Consider the following 14,317-nt stretch of genomic DNA (forward strand, 5'->3'; position numbering starts at 1 on the left):
TTGAGACCCTAGGTATTAACAAGGGTTTTTGGAACCCTAGGCATTAACGGAGGTTTTTGAAACCCCAAACATTAATAAGGGTTTTCAAAACTTCATGCATTAATAGGGTTTTGGGACCCCAAACATTAATGAAGATTTTTGGAACTCCAAGCATTAACGGGAATTTTCAGAACTTCAGATATTAACAGGGGTTTCAAAACCTCATGTATTAACGGAGATTTTTGAAACCCAAGGTATTAATGGGCGTTTTCGAAAACTCCGGTAAATTGTGCTAGTTCCAAATGTTGCTAAAATCTCTCGGTAATTAGTTAATCACACTTGCTCTCCTAGGGGAATTGCAAACCCCTGGTGAAACCATTAATGAGGATTAAAATTTCTAGAAATGTCAAATTTAACTCCCATTAAAAACAATTATTTTTGTAGTGTGAAAAGAAAAATTATTGGTATATAATTATTTTAATTAAATTAATTAAAATTGATAGAGTACTTTCAAAGTATGGTTAAAATTGTTCTTAGGTACATGTTTTTAAATATAAATGTTTTTTTATTATAAAAAAGTTGTTGAGAAAATAAAAATAAATTAAGTACTAATTATTTAAAGTATAATTTATTATAATTTGCAATAATACTTATAAAAGTAATTAAAAAATCCAATAAATAGAATTATTTTTAAAAACCAAAGTATCACAAATTCTCATAATCAACTAAAGCAAATGGATACAAATTCATCTTAATCAATCTCCACAAATCCACATAAATATTAAAGGATGATTACAAACCAAGCATCAATTATAGTAAACCCATTCTAACCTTTTGAGTCAAAGCATAGTGAACTTTAACTTGTTTTTACTCTGCTCAAGTAGTTCCTTTCCTTTGTTGGATAACATTTCTGCCTGAAGCATCAAAAGGGCACCTTTATGAGCCATTTTCCCGGCCATCTCAATCTCATGATTTGGTTTTCTCAGAAGTCTGAGAAGATATGCAGCATCAGCTATTTCATTTGCCTCGTTAATTGACAACATTTGGAGTTTCTGTGAAAGAAATTTCAACCGTTTCTCTATGTTTTTCACATCAGCTTCTATCTCATTGTATATCTCACCAATTTTTGGCACCTTCGACAGTTCCTCCGCTGCACTAAGGCTCAATGATTTCGTCTCAATCTCGTTTTCTTCCAATGTTTGCTCATCTGCATACAATGAGGTAAGAAGATTCTCCGTCAACATTTTAGCTACACATGTAATATTGAATACCCAACATTCTCATCAACATTGTATCTTAAACTTTACCCATATATGTAATTCGTTTAATCATGGTACAATCACTAGTGCAGAATTCCCATTTTACATCGCCTTATATGCCATGGTTGGCCAGGAACCGAAGCATATAATGGCGCGGTGGCATTTTTGCAATTAGAGGCCAGTTTTAGGCCTCGGTTCTCCAAATACCCGAAGCCAAAGAGGGTATAGGCCCCGGTTCACTCAAAACCGGTGCCAAAGAGGGGTATAGGCCTCGATCCAGTAGGACCCGAAGCCAAAAAGTGGCTGGAAGTCAGGGTATAGGCCTCGGTTCAAGGAGACCCGGTGCCAAAAGGAGGTCAATGGCTTCGGTTCCTCTAACAACCGAAGCCATAGGGTTTATTTAGGGTTCGAAATTTTCGAACCCTTCTTCCTCCCCGCGCCAGCGCCTCTGCAATTCCACTCTCTCTCTCTCTCCGCAGAGCCACCTCAACTTCTTCTTCGAACACATAGACCAGTCCCAAGTCCGGATTCGTCGCCCACAAGATCTCGCAGAAAGAAGAAGAAAACTGACCATCGACGACGATATCCTGAGCCTCGCGCACAACGCGCACGGTGTGTGAGGCGACTTTGGGAGCGGAGGCTGCCACGAATCGCGCGACGGTTGGTCTGAGTCTGAGGCCGATGCACTGCGGGAGCTTGGCAGAGGTGGGGCGAGCGGCGACGGAAGAGGAGACGGCGGAAGGGAGGCCAACGAGGACGAGAGAGTCGAAGAGTGTGGCCATGGTGGAAGAGTATAGGGCATGGTTGTACTTCTGCTTTTCCAGCTAAACTCATCTGGGCACCGATCAAAGTGTACACTTTCTTCAATTTCAACCATGTTTTTGCGCTTTCGGATGCTGGGTGTCTGCAAGTTTGGGTCTTTACGGTACCGTCTGATTGGAACGTTCACCGACGGTGATCTTCGTCGCACTCTCCGAGCCAGTGCGGAAGCCATTTTAAAAAAAAATATTTATCACCTATGGCCTCGGTCCTAACTAACCCGAGACATAAAACTGAGTCTATGGCTTCGGGTGATAACCACACCTTTTGGCCTCGCCCCAATATGCCTCGGTTCCAGATCCGAGACAAAATGCGAAAAATAACCTGGGCAGAAAGCCTATTCTGCACCGGTGAATAAGAGAAATTCTCATAGATTTAGATATCTATAATACTAAATTTGCAAGACTAAATGTACTTAACTCGTTTAGGATTCACCTGGTAGCAGTAACGTGGCATTTGCTAGGTTGGAAGTTCCACTTTCTGTGCTTTTTCTGCGTTGGCATGGACTAGTTCTTCTCTCTTGTGAACGCCTGCTCCTATAATAATCTTGTGCTTTGTCACTAGAAGATGGAGTTTTACCTGGTGATTTGCTCACTCTTCTTCTCGAGCGTGTACTACTTTGACTCCGCGATCTACTTGGACTGTTGAGATCAATATTCAACATTTTTAAAATAAAATCAAAATCTTAGAAATTGATCAATATATATGGAGAAACTAGTGAACTTAGCTAACGTTTTTAGTACGTGTTCAATAATACCAAATAGCTAAAAAAATTGATTATTAATTTAATTTAATCATTATAATAATTATTTATTTATTTTATCTAAACTTGACTACTATTCAATGATTAATAAATCATAACTAACGGCACATTTCATAGAAGCTTGATCGGAAAACCATGCATAAAATGTTACTCTAAAATCACACGATGCGTGAATTATAAGGGAACAGATCATGCAGTGTGAGACTGAGAAAATTTTTATCAAGAACAACAAAAATTATAAGTTTAAAATTCAATATACCCTGACCTTCGTGATGCTGTCTTTGTTCTTTCCTTGTTTATTGTATCACTAACGCTAACACTAGTAGTCTCTATGCAGCGGTCCACGGCGGCACGATAAGACCTAATTCCTCTGCACAGAGAACAGTTGTACACATTCGTAAAATAATCGATAAATTTAATAAGTAACAAATTATATAAGTAATATTCGTTATTGTTATGTTATGTCAGTTTTACTCATCAAATTCAATTTCAATTTCGTATACGTGTCATAAGTAAAACTTGAATATAATACCGCTACAACTCAACAAACCGGTCCAAATGTCATAAGTAAAAACTAACAAAGCTTCTTGTGGAATCTGGTTGGATCTTATGTGAGTATTTATTACAGTTTTAAATATAAAGGAGAAAAAAAGGTAAAGAAAATAGAAGCGAATAATTATATATGATGAGATGTGTAACTTTGTTTTTATAGTAACATATTTTATAGTTTATACTTATATATTGTTAAAAAAGTGAGTTTTTAAGTTTAATTCAATCCCACAACACCGATTTATAAAGTAAAAATTTACACCCTACTTATATATTATGAAATTGTCTCATCTCTAATCGATGTGATACTTACAACAAATGTAAAAAGATTTTTTTCTTTTAAAATTCACATTTGTTTTTTTAATTTTATTTTTTAAATACTTTCTTAATTATGAATTTAAAACTTTCTTAACTTGACCCCAAAACATACTTAATACAATTTGGAATTCAAATAAAGTAAAAAAGTATATAATCATAGGGTAAAGACAAGACTAAAGAAAAATAAAGACATGTGAAAGTTGTATTTTTAGTAAAATAATGGTCCACCACTAATTAGATTCTTTTTACTTCTTGGGAATGGCATAATTACTTATATTATCCTAGTCAGAGTGAGTAGAAACCAAACAATTCATCTTTTGAGCTTCATCGCAAGTCACTCTTCCTACTAGTAGGTCTACGTAACATTTATTTCAATTTAATTGTTTTTTCACTTAACTATTTTTTTAAACTTAACCATCTTATAGTTAAAAAATCACCTTCATGATAAATAAAACCTACTTACAATAAAATTATAAAAATCACTAATACTTAATTGTATAATTAAAATAATAAAAATAATAATAATTTTATTAATTTTATTGTCATACAAAAAGTGAACACACGCACATCTTTTCACTCGTTTTTTAATAACGAAGTTGTATGAGAAAATTTATAATTTTTATTAAAAAAATTATATAAAAGAATTGCAATTTTTATCTTAAAAGTTATACTTGCAAAATGTGAAGTAATTATTCGTGTAGCTCTCCACTAGTTAAATTTATGATGTTTTTCTTTTTAAATTTATGCCCTTAATTAGCAATAAGAAGCTGTTGATTACGACAGTTCAAGTAGAGACTGAACATAAGCGGAAAGATTGAGATGTTGACGAGAGAAGAAAGAAATTGAGGAAATTGAAATAATACCCTTCTTGGCTGTGTCTTCTTCCACTTCTATTTTGTGATGAACTGCGCCTACTCTGCGATGGCCGTTCAGTGCTTTTTCTGCGTGGCGATGGACTGTGTCTTCTCTCTTGTGAGCGCCTATACCTATACCTATCAGGAGATGGACTCTCATGTCTCCGTGAGTTGCTCTTTTCTTTTCTTGAGCTCGAACTACTTTTTCTCCGTGATCTATGTTCAGATCAATATTCAACAATTGTAAAATCAAATCAAACTCTAAACTACCTCAAAGTATTGCTTTTACCTTGATTTCAATGCATCTCTACGTGATTAAAAGGAATATTAAAATATGAGATAGGAACAGAAAGATGCACACATGATGCAGTCAAACACGTACAAAAATATACCTGGAAATGCCGTCAGACATGTTTGTTGTTTGATGGGTATATTGATTTCACAACTTGAAAAAAAATCATTCAGCTTCTCTTACTAAGTTGTTCTGGTTCAAGAGGCAATGGCAAATTTATAGGCTTTATAAGGTACTCTATGAAAGTGTGGATGAATTCTCAGGAATGTATCTGGAAAAGGCACACAATCTCTTTCTGGATACGTTCATGTCGTTCCGGGCAATTTCAATTGAAATTCTATAATAGGAAGAAACCAAAGGAGTAGTTTCGTTTTCTGACATTGCGTATATTATATATATATATATATATATATATATATATATATATATATATATATATATATATATATATATATATATATATATATATATATATATATATATATATATAGGTTAGCAGGTCAAATTTGTTCAGCTATATATAGTTTTCATTTTCCGTATGTGGCAAATGCAACAAACATGGGAGACTTTGACATTGTTAGTCTTCTTTCACGTCCTTTTTAAATATGGTCAGTGTACCTCGATTATCCAAGACCATGCCGATAACTGACACAGTATTATCTGGGTTTAAGCCACAAAGTTGAGATGGTATAGGTTACTTAAAAATATATGTTCTCAAATTAACTACATAAATAAAATTATGCACAAACATGAAATCAAATACTCTATTAGGTTGACTAAGATGACCAAGAGAAGATTTACTGAATAATAAAAATAAGTTTGAGGTAATTTATATAAAAAATAAGAAAAATGAAGAGATTTGGCATATTTAAATATAAATTTTTAGATTTAAAATAATCTAATCTTCGTATAAATGATAAAAATGAGTTTGAGGTAATTTATATAGAAAATGAGAAAAATGAAGTTATTTGTCATATTTAAATATAGATTTTTAGATTGAAAATAATCTAATCTTCGATTCCGGTTTGGTATCACAAAAATATACAAATTGATGTAAATTAGCATAAATTAATTTAAATAAATATAAATATTAATTTAATTAATTTAAATAAATATAAATATTTACACTAACATAACATATCGTGTCATTAATAAATAAAACTATACAGTGTTTAATTATTACAAAATCAACCATCCATAAAAGTGTTACAAAAGAAAATCCATAATAAAATTAGTAAACAGTCCCATAGTGATCTCTACTTCGTCTTTATGCATCCACATGTTCACCTATATCAACATCTGCTCTCATGTAACAAGTTACATGATCATTGTCAATCACACACAGATAGGCTGAGCTCATTTAAATAAACCAACAAAATATGAGAATAAATATAACATCTCAAAATTAATGCATGGGTTAGCATTTCCCTTTTCTTAGTTCCTCAACTTTAACTGCTTGCATTAGACATCTATTATTTTTATACCCTTTAGGTGAGATCAATGATCGATCTTTGCTATACGAGTGTCTACTCGCCCCTCCGACTATAGGCCACCACATGATAGTCCACAGTGCATCTGATAGAGTTTTGGTAGTCTGGGAACAACTACAGACTTATGTTCGTTTTGGGGAACTCCACTTGGTGTCGCGGTGAGAGGCCGTGGCAAAGTTATTCTCACATGTCACCCCAGTACAAGATGCACTCGTAATTGGGCCCCCAGCCAAAACATCGCATCATAAACATCACCTAAAGCTGTGTAGAAACTGCCTGGCGCGCATCACACGCCACTAGGCGGAATCTGGTTCCAGACCGCCTGGCGGGCATCTCACACTGCCAGGCGCTAATCGCCAAACAAGGGCCTCACTGCTCCGTCACTGCCTGGCGCACCCATCTCGCACCGCCAGGCGCCAAACACCTTCCAAGCCTTCTGTTACACCATTATGCCTGGCAGAACTAACCTTGCCGCCTGGCGCCACGCGCGTTTGGGAACCCCTTCGCCTGGCGGGTCACCCCGCGCCGCCAGGCGCCATATCAGTGGCACAATGCTACTGGTTTTTAGCATATTAAACAGGTCATGAGGGACCTCAAATCACACATTACACTCAATAACAGCACAAATACATTTTTCCAGTTATACTAAGCTGACTCAATCTCAATGCACATATTTTAATCAAGTCACTAAGCCAATTACTCTCATGATACATATCGTATTCTCTTTCATGTGCTACTTAAAACATGCCTTATCCCAATCAATGATGCAAGTCTCATATTAATCATAGTATTTAAGACATAATACTATCACCAAATCTCAATATATACAAATAACTCATGCTCAAATCACAGATACACACCTAAATTATACCAATTAGATTATTGTCATGCACACATACTCTTCATCATTTACTACCTTAAACCTGCCACATACATTTAATATACTCCAAGTCATATAATCTTGCAGCCTAATATTCATATAACTCATGCCACCACAATTTGAACAATATTGCACATGAACTTTATTCAATCATGCTTCAAACAGAATTACACTACAAAATATTCACAAGTTTCACCATTTCGAATCCACCTTTTCACAATTGGGATATTTTCTACTACTCACTCATCATATTATCCATTAACATTTCTCAATCATTTAACCCAACCATACATGGTGCACATAATTACAATTTTCTAATAACTTCAATTCATATCAGCATGCAAATTTTATTTATCTTAACACATATATCTCAATCATTACCTTCTCATACATTTTCATTTCATACTCCATGTTTGAAGTTCCTTACACCCCACTACCCTACTAATCCCCATCATACACACAAGTTATCCAACTTAATACCCAATGCACGTAATCACAACATAACTCAAAATAATCAGCCCAACTAAGGTGTCGCCTAGCGGCGCTTGGGCTGCCGCCAGGCGATGCGTGATAATTGGGGTTCTACCCAAATTTATTTTGAGTAAACTCTGATTCCCAGGCATCCCAATTACAACACCCATTTTCCATGCTGATAAAATTTCACACACTCGCATATGAAAAAATATATATACTTTACTTATAATAACACCAATTACATGAAACAGTACGCTGAACATACACAAAATTTATGCTTAATTACTTCCAACCCCAACATGAACCCTAAATCCCCAAAACTACACGCAATTCATATCATGATCATTATAATGTAATTATAAATATCCAAACACCTCAAAATACATTCAAGTATTCAACCATCAATCATTCAGGCAACACAAATCAACACAAAACATAAAACAACAGCGAACTGGGGAATCCCGTTTCCGCCGCCAGGCGGGTAGTGTCTCGCCGCTAGGCAGATCATCAAGAAACCCAAAAATGTGGGTTCTGCAGTATGTGTCGCCTAGCGGTTCTCATGTGACCGCCAAGCAGTTTCTAGAAAATTCCAGAAACCCGAAGGAAACGCAGATGAAAGCGAACAATGACATTCTCAAATCCTTGGCACATCACAAGTACAAACAATTAAAAATTAAAACAATCAATAGGAACTCCCCTAACCTGGATTTTTCTTGTGCAATTTCTCTTCCAAAGCCCCTTTATGACTCCAATTTGATTCCAAGCCCTTGTCTCCACCCAATCAGACTCACCCACTCTCTTTAGGTTCAATTTTATGCTCAGAAACTCTCCCTTACACAGTCCATACGAACTCCTCCTTCACACACTCTCTTTTCACTCACTTGGCCAATTGCTCAAACCCTTAATGATGGGTTATGGTTGAAAAACGCAATTAGCATTAAAATTGGCTTTAATTCGCTTTCAAGGCTCATTAGGAGTTGTTTTTACATCCCACCTTGGATGCCTCCTAGGTTTTCTAGGCCTCTTCACATCCTTGCCAAAAATAGGTTTTAACAAAAAGAAAGTTATTTTGTTCAAGCCAAGGTTTGAACCCACTACCACACAACCAACTCAACCAAATCACATTTCATGATAATATTTATAAAACTATCTACTTACTTATCACGCACCAACACATCACCAGAAAATAATAAAATTAAATAACACACAAATGACATACTTAGGACTCAAACCCAAGTCCTCTGACACAATTAAAGTACTCTCAACCATTTAAACTAGTACTTTTCCACATCATGACAATTAGCACTAATTTCCATAAAGGTTTCCACTACCCGCATTTATTAAATAATAATTTATTTAATTATTTAAATTCTCCAGGTCTTACAGTTTTAGGAAGGGAATTGGATATGGCTTCATTTGAGCAAAGATAGATTTCCAAAATAGAGGAAGTCCAAACTCAATTCCTAAGGAGATGGTCCTTTCCAAGTCCTCAAAAGAGTCAATGATAATGCATATAGGCTATGTATGCCTCTTGAATATGAAGTGAATGCTACTTTTAATAGCAGTGATCTTATTCCTTTTGCAAGTAGCACTAACGATGAGGTAGAACCTTCATATTTGAGGACAAATCCTTTTCAAGAGGGAGAGGATGATGAAAAATATCCCTGGCTAAGGGACTAACCACAAAAGTCAAGGCAAAACACAAACATGAATAGTAGGCCTTAACGAAGTTGAGTGGGCCCAAGCTCTTATTTTCATGGGCCAAGAAAGATATCAATATGTAGAATATATCATTTAAGCTTTATATTTTAGCTATATAGTATAAAATAATTATGGTCTTGTATATTGGGCTGATTTCAATCGATTATGTTCAAACTAGGTTTAGTAGTATGGACTTTTTGCTTAGAAGATGGTATCTCGGGTGACTAGAGTATAGTGATTGAACTAGGGTTTCAATTGGGTTAGTTTGGACCATAAGAAACCCTAGACCGGTTGGTCTCTTGCTTGGGCGTTCTCCAACTCACACTTTGCACATGTTGCATTATAAAAAGAATGAATGAGCCACCTGGCCACTCACACTCGAAGCATGTCCGTTTTGGAACCCAATGTCAAATTTGATTTTTGAATTTTCTCCCTCTCATTTTCCCATTCCCTAGTCAGAACTTGAGCCTATAAATAGGAGTGTTCAACCTTGTAAAATCAACTTGGATTTTGAATAGAGAAACTTTCTCAAAATTGCAGCTTTCTCTCTTCTTTTCTTTTGAGTTCATTGAGATAACTTTTCTTACTATAATTTTGTCGTAGACCTTTTCCTCATGAGTTGACCGAACCTTTATCAAAAAAAATATTCCATTGCACTCTACAAACATCTCTCAACCTCCATTTCAATTTGCTTCCACATCCAGTAATTTCATTAACACCAGTTTCAATCTTCCAGCAGAGTGCAGTGTGAAGTATCTGCCATCATAGGGGAACAATACAATACTTTAAATATGTAGTGATCAATTAAACCTTTTGTAGATTGAAAAAGAAAATCAAACATCGCTAAATTAGAGTGAACAAGTAGAAAGTAAGTATTCACTATTTTTCTATTTCTTAAGTAGTCGACTCTTGACTTGATCATACATTTTATAGGTCTTAACAAGAGTTTGTGAATCAATTTCAAAACTTTTATATGGTCGTGTATTCTCTTCTTATGGTTTCTCAAAATGTTTTTAAGGCTTTAACTACACCAAAATTGTCAATAGACAATGTTTTTTTTTGCTAATAGATAGCGCTTGTTAGGTGCTATCTATTGGAGCGATGTCTATTAATAAAGAGAATTTGTAAAAAAGCACTATCTAATGACACCCTATAGATATCACTTGACTAAACAAGTGTTGTCTATGATCTTTTCAAAAAGACGACGCTTTCAAAGCGCTGTCTATCAATGCTCTTATGGAAACATAAGTGTTGCCTACAAGGTTGTTTATTGATGCAATTGCATTGTTTTTTTTTATAATTTATTTAATTTTTCGTTCATTCCTTCTAATTTTAGTGTTATCTCTCAGTACAAAAAATCGTGTAATTTATGAAATTTATTTTTATATATCACTCACTTCTTATTTAATTTTTTCAAGCTATATTTATAATTTCATAGTTCAATATATTTTTTTCTTTAACAATAAAATTTAAATTATTAAAAAATTATAAAACTTTAAAAAAAATATGTCAATGTACAAATAAAAATTGAAAGAAGAGATTTCATTGATTGTTCAACAATTTCAAAGTGCCCAAGAGTTGAAATATTCAAACATAAAATAGACAACATTAAAAGACATTGACAAACCGTAATACAATACTACATTTAAACCTAATCTTAATTTTTTTTTTTTGCTTCCACCAGTTGATTGTCCTACATCATTTGGAGACACCTACATGATTTGGATATAGTACACCACTTTGAGTATCATGTGCATTCAATGATTAAAGAATATAAGTAATTTTCTTAAGTAAATTATACCTCATTACCAGACGGATGTACCAAAACAACAACCATTGTAGCGAGAGGTTCAGGAATATATTCTCTGAAAGCAACGTAGGCAAGCAAGGTTTGCATTTGATTTCTTGAATGGTGCCTTCGGCAAACACATCCTACTACTAGTGCCAATAGTTATCAACTCTAGAAATACCAACAAGTGATGCAAAAAATAGTGGCAGAAAAATAATGCATTGTTTTGCAACATGGCCTCTACAATCAGATGCTTTTATTTTCCAAAATAAGTACAATGATAAAAATCCTAGTGATGAGCATATAAAGTATATGTGTATTCATGCATTAGTTTAGGTCATTTTTATTCATTTGTGCATTATTAGACTAATTTCATCATGCATTATCTTGTTTCGGATCATACATTTGGGTTTGTGCATTGTTTGTGTAAACAGGTCTAAAGGGAGTTAGTTAGACAAAAAATAGCGTGTTCCACATGTGTGTGGTAAATTTTTTCACGACCTGTAGGTTTGGCTTCAAAAGTGTAGGATTCAAAACAATGTGTTCCACATGTACCTCGTAGATTTGACTTCAAATTGCAAGATTCAAAAGAATGTGTTCCATAGACTCATTTTCTCAAAATTATCTTTTAGAAAAAACATGATCGAAAAGAAAGATTCTCCATTTATAAGTTTTAAAGTCCAAATCATGGTTTCTCATCCATTAACATGCCTCAAAAGCATGTGATATGCAAAAATAAATAATTTTATTTTATGAAGTAATTATTATTTTAGTCATAGTTTCTTGTCATAATTAAAAAAATTGTAATGAAATAATAAAATAGTAAATAGAATGAAAAATATAAAGAGAGTTAAACGAATACTCAGAAAGGAAAACGAAGAAAAAATAACCAGAATCATCGATTAAGTACTTCACTCTCTTCCGCCGCGAGCCGTCACCGGAGATTCGCTGTCTTCTTTTTCTCCGCTGAAGTCAAAGATATTATAGTAATATAAGGGTTGAAATGTCTTTTTCATTCTTAAAAGATAATAAAAATATTTATATTCTACAGCTTAACTAAACTAAAACTAGTTGACTTGAATACCGACAAAATGAGTCCACGTACCGACCGCAAGTGGTATCCACTAAAAGACATTCCAACCATTTCCACAACTCTTCTATGAAGTTGCAGAGAAAGTTCGAATTTTTTTTCATCATTTTCTGAGAGCTTTCACAATCACATTCATAAAGCTAAACCAGATATCATTAGTTTCTACAATTATTTTCTTGACAAGTTCTTTCTCCCTCTCTGTAGCTCAAAGTTTTCCCATTCTCTCACTTCAATTCAAGATGGCACAACCCGATTTCAGTTGGATGGTTCCCATCGAAGTGATGCTGGGTTCCCTCTTCCATGGTCAAGTCCAAGCTTGCAGCATCTCAAGCGTCACAGAGGAGCTTCGAGGCCCAAACGAAGCAGCTTTCAAGCCAAAAGAGGTCTCCATAGGACCCTTACACAGAGGAATCACCAGACACCTGCAACTAATGGAAGAGACCAAGTGGCGTTACATGCGGGAGTTTCTCGACAGAAGAGGAACGGAAGAACAAAACAGAAGATCAGAGCAAAGGCTCAGAGAGTGCGGCACAGACATCCTCAAATTGGACAAACTAATCATCGCAAGCTACGGAGGTAACATCGAATCAGAACCTCACGAGTTAGCTAAGATAATGATAGTAGATGGGTGTTTTTTGCTGGAGCTCCTTATGAGACTAGGTGATAATAGTAGCAACCCGAATGACCCAATATTACAAAACCAAGAGAAGGTGGTGTCTGTTATTAATGATATCACAATGTTGGAGAACCAAGTTCCCTTCATTGTGCTCAAGAAGTTGTTTAGGAAGGTTTTTCCTGATCGCAGTGACATCAACAGTGATCACCGTGTTGCTAATATTGTTCGCAGGGCTTTCGGTTACCCTGAGGTGAATAACTCTGGTGGCGTACACATTCTTCACTTGATGCACTTGTCCACAGTGGAACAGACTCAGCAAGAGGGTAAACGCGTGAAGCAGGAGCTTCTGAGATGCGCCACGAGGCTTCACGCTGCTGGAATAACGATTGAAGCTGCAGACATCACTCATCGCCATGAATTGGTTGATTGGTTCAACTTTGACATTAGTTTTAGTGGCAGTGTGCTAAGAATTCCACCGCTGTACGTGAAGGAAACAACAGAAGTGAGGTGGAGGAACTTGATTGCGTGGGAGCAGAGCAGAATTTGGATCAGATGTAAGTACACTTCATATGCATTGTTCTTCCAAGGCTTGGTTTGTTGTAAGCATGACATTGAGCTGCTAGAGGAGAAAGGGGTGATAGTGAATAGGGCTAGGAAGAGCAAGGATGAGTTGTTGGATCTGTTTAACACGATTTCTAAGGGAGCAGAGTACATGGATTCCAGCTATGAGGATATTTGTGATAGATTGAACAAGTTCCAGGGGAAGAAAGTCAGAACTGTATTGCAAAAAGTTCCTATTGTCACTTGGCATGGCTGCAGAGGGGTTTATGAGGTTGTAGTTTACTACTGCAGAAACTGGTACAGAATTTTGATACGTGATCATATCCCCACAGTGTGGAAATTTATAGGAGTGTTAGCAGCGGTTGTGCTCCTTGTTCTCACAATTATGCAGACCTATTATTCATCCCGACAAAAAAACTGAGTAGTGTTTGTAATTTCGTCTAACTTGTACACGTGAAATCAAGTGAAAAATGGAATCATGTATTGGCTTTATCCGAATGAATAAATCCAAATCTTGGTTTTTGTTTTAGGAGTAACGGCTTTGGTTTTTGCTGGTTACAATCACAGTTTCACTGATTTTGCTTCTTCGTGACTTGTTCATTTTCCAATAAGAAAAGTAAAGTGCAGGTGGAGAATTTACAAGGAACATAAAATTGTGCCTTAGTCCAAGTTTTTCATTTGGTATTAAGGGATGCTTTACTTTGTGTGCTTAGATTTCTTCTATCATTTAAGTTTTTTTGGGGGGCTTATTGCCGCAGCTAATCAAAGAAGGGCTTGGATCCACTGACAGAGAGAGAGAGAGTGGGCATTAAGAAACTGACAAGTCAAATCAGGGAAGATTTTCTCTAGTTTTCATGTTCCATTTACTAAATGGTTTTATTTA

At 35.4% G+C, this 14,317-nt stretch overlaps 2 protein-coding genes across 2 annotated transcripts; one reads left to right on the forward strand and one right to left on the reverse strand.

The window, feature by feature from the left end:
- Positions 1-818: 818 nt before the first annotated feature.
- On the reverse strand, positions 819-5,168 carry LOC114165371 (serine/arginine repetitive matrix protein 1-like). The gene is made up of 5 exons (XM_028050016.1): positions 4,934-5,168; positions 4,551-4,757; positions 3,086-3,190; positions 2,493-2,698; positions 819-1,186 (listed from the first exon to the last, which is right to left on the reverse strand). Exons 1-5 carry the CDS (start codon positions 4,951-4,953, stop codon positions 819-821), a joined length of 906 nt encoding a protein of 301 aa, XP_027905817.1. The 5' UTR covers positions 4,954-5,168.
- Positions 5,169-12,496: 7,328 nt separating this feature from the next.
- LOC114165372 (UPF0481 protein At3g47200-like) lies at positions 12,497-13,855 on the forward strand. Its single transcript, XM_028050017.1, has one exon. The coding sequence runs from the start codon at positions 12,497-12,499 to the stop codon at positions 13,853-13,855; it is 1,359 nt and encodes a 452-aa protein (XP_027905818.1).
- The last annotated feature ends 462 nt before the right edge of the window (positions 13,856-14,317 follow it).

The sequence above is a fragment of the Vigna unguiculata genome, chromosome 10 (genome assembly GCF_004118075.2).
Source record: "Vigna unguiculata cultivar IT97K-499-35 chromosome 10, ASM411807v1, whole genome shotgun sequence".
NCBI lineage: Eukaryota > Viridiplantae > Streptophyta > Magnoliopsida > Fabales > Fabaceae > Vigna > Vigna unguiculata.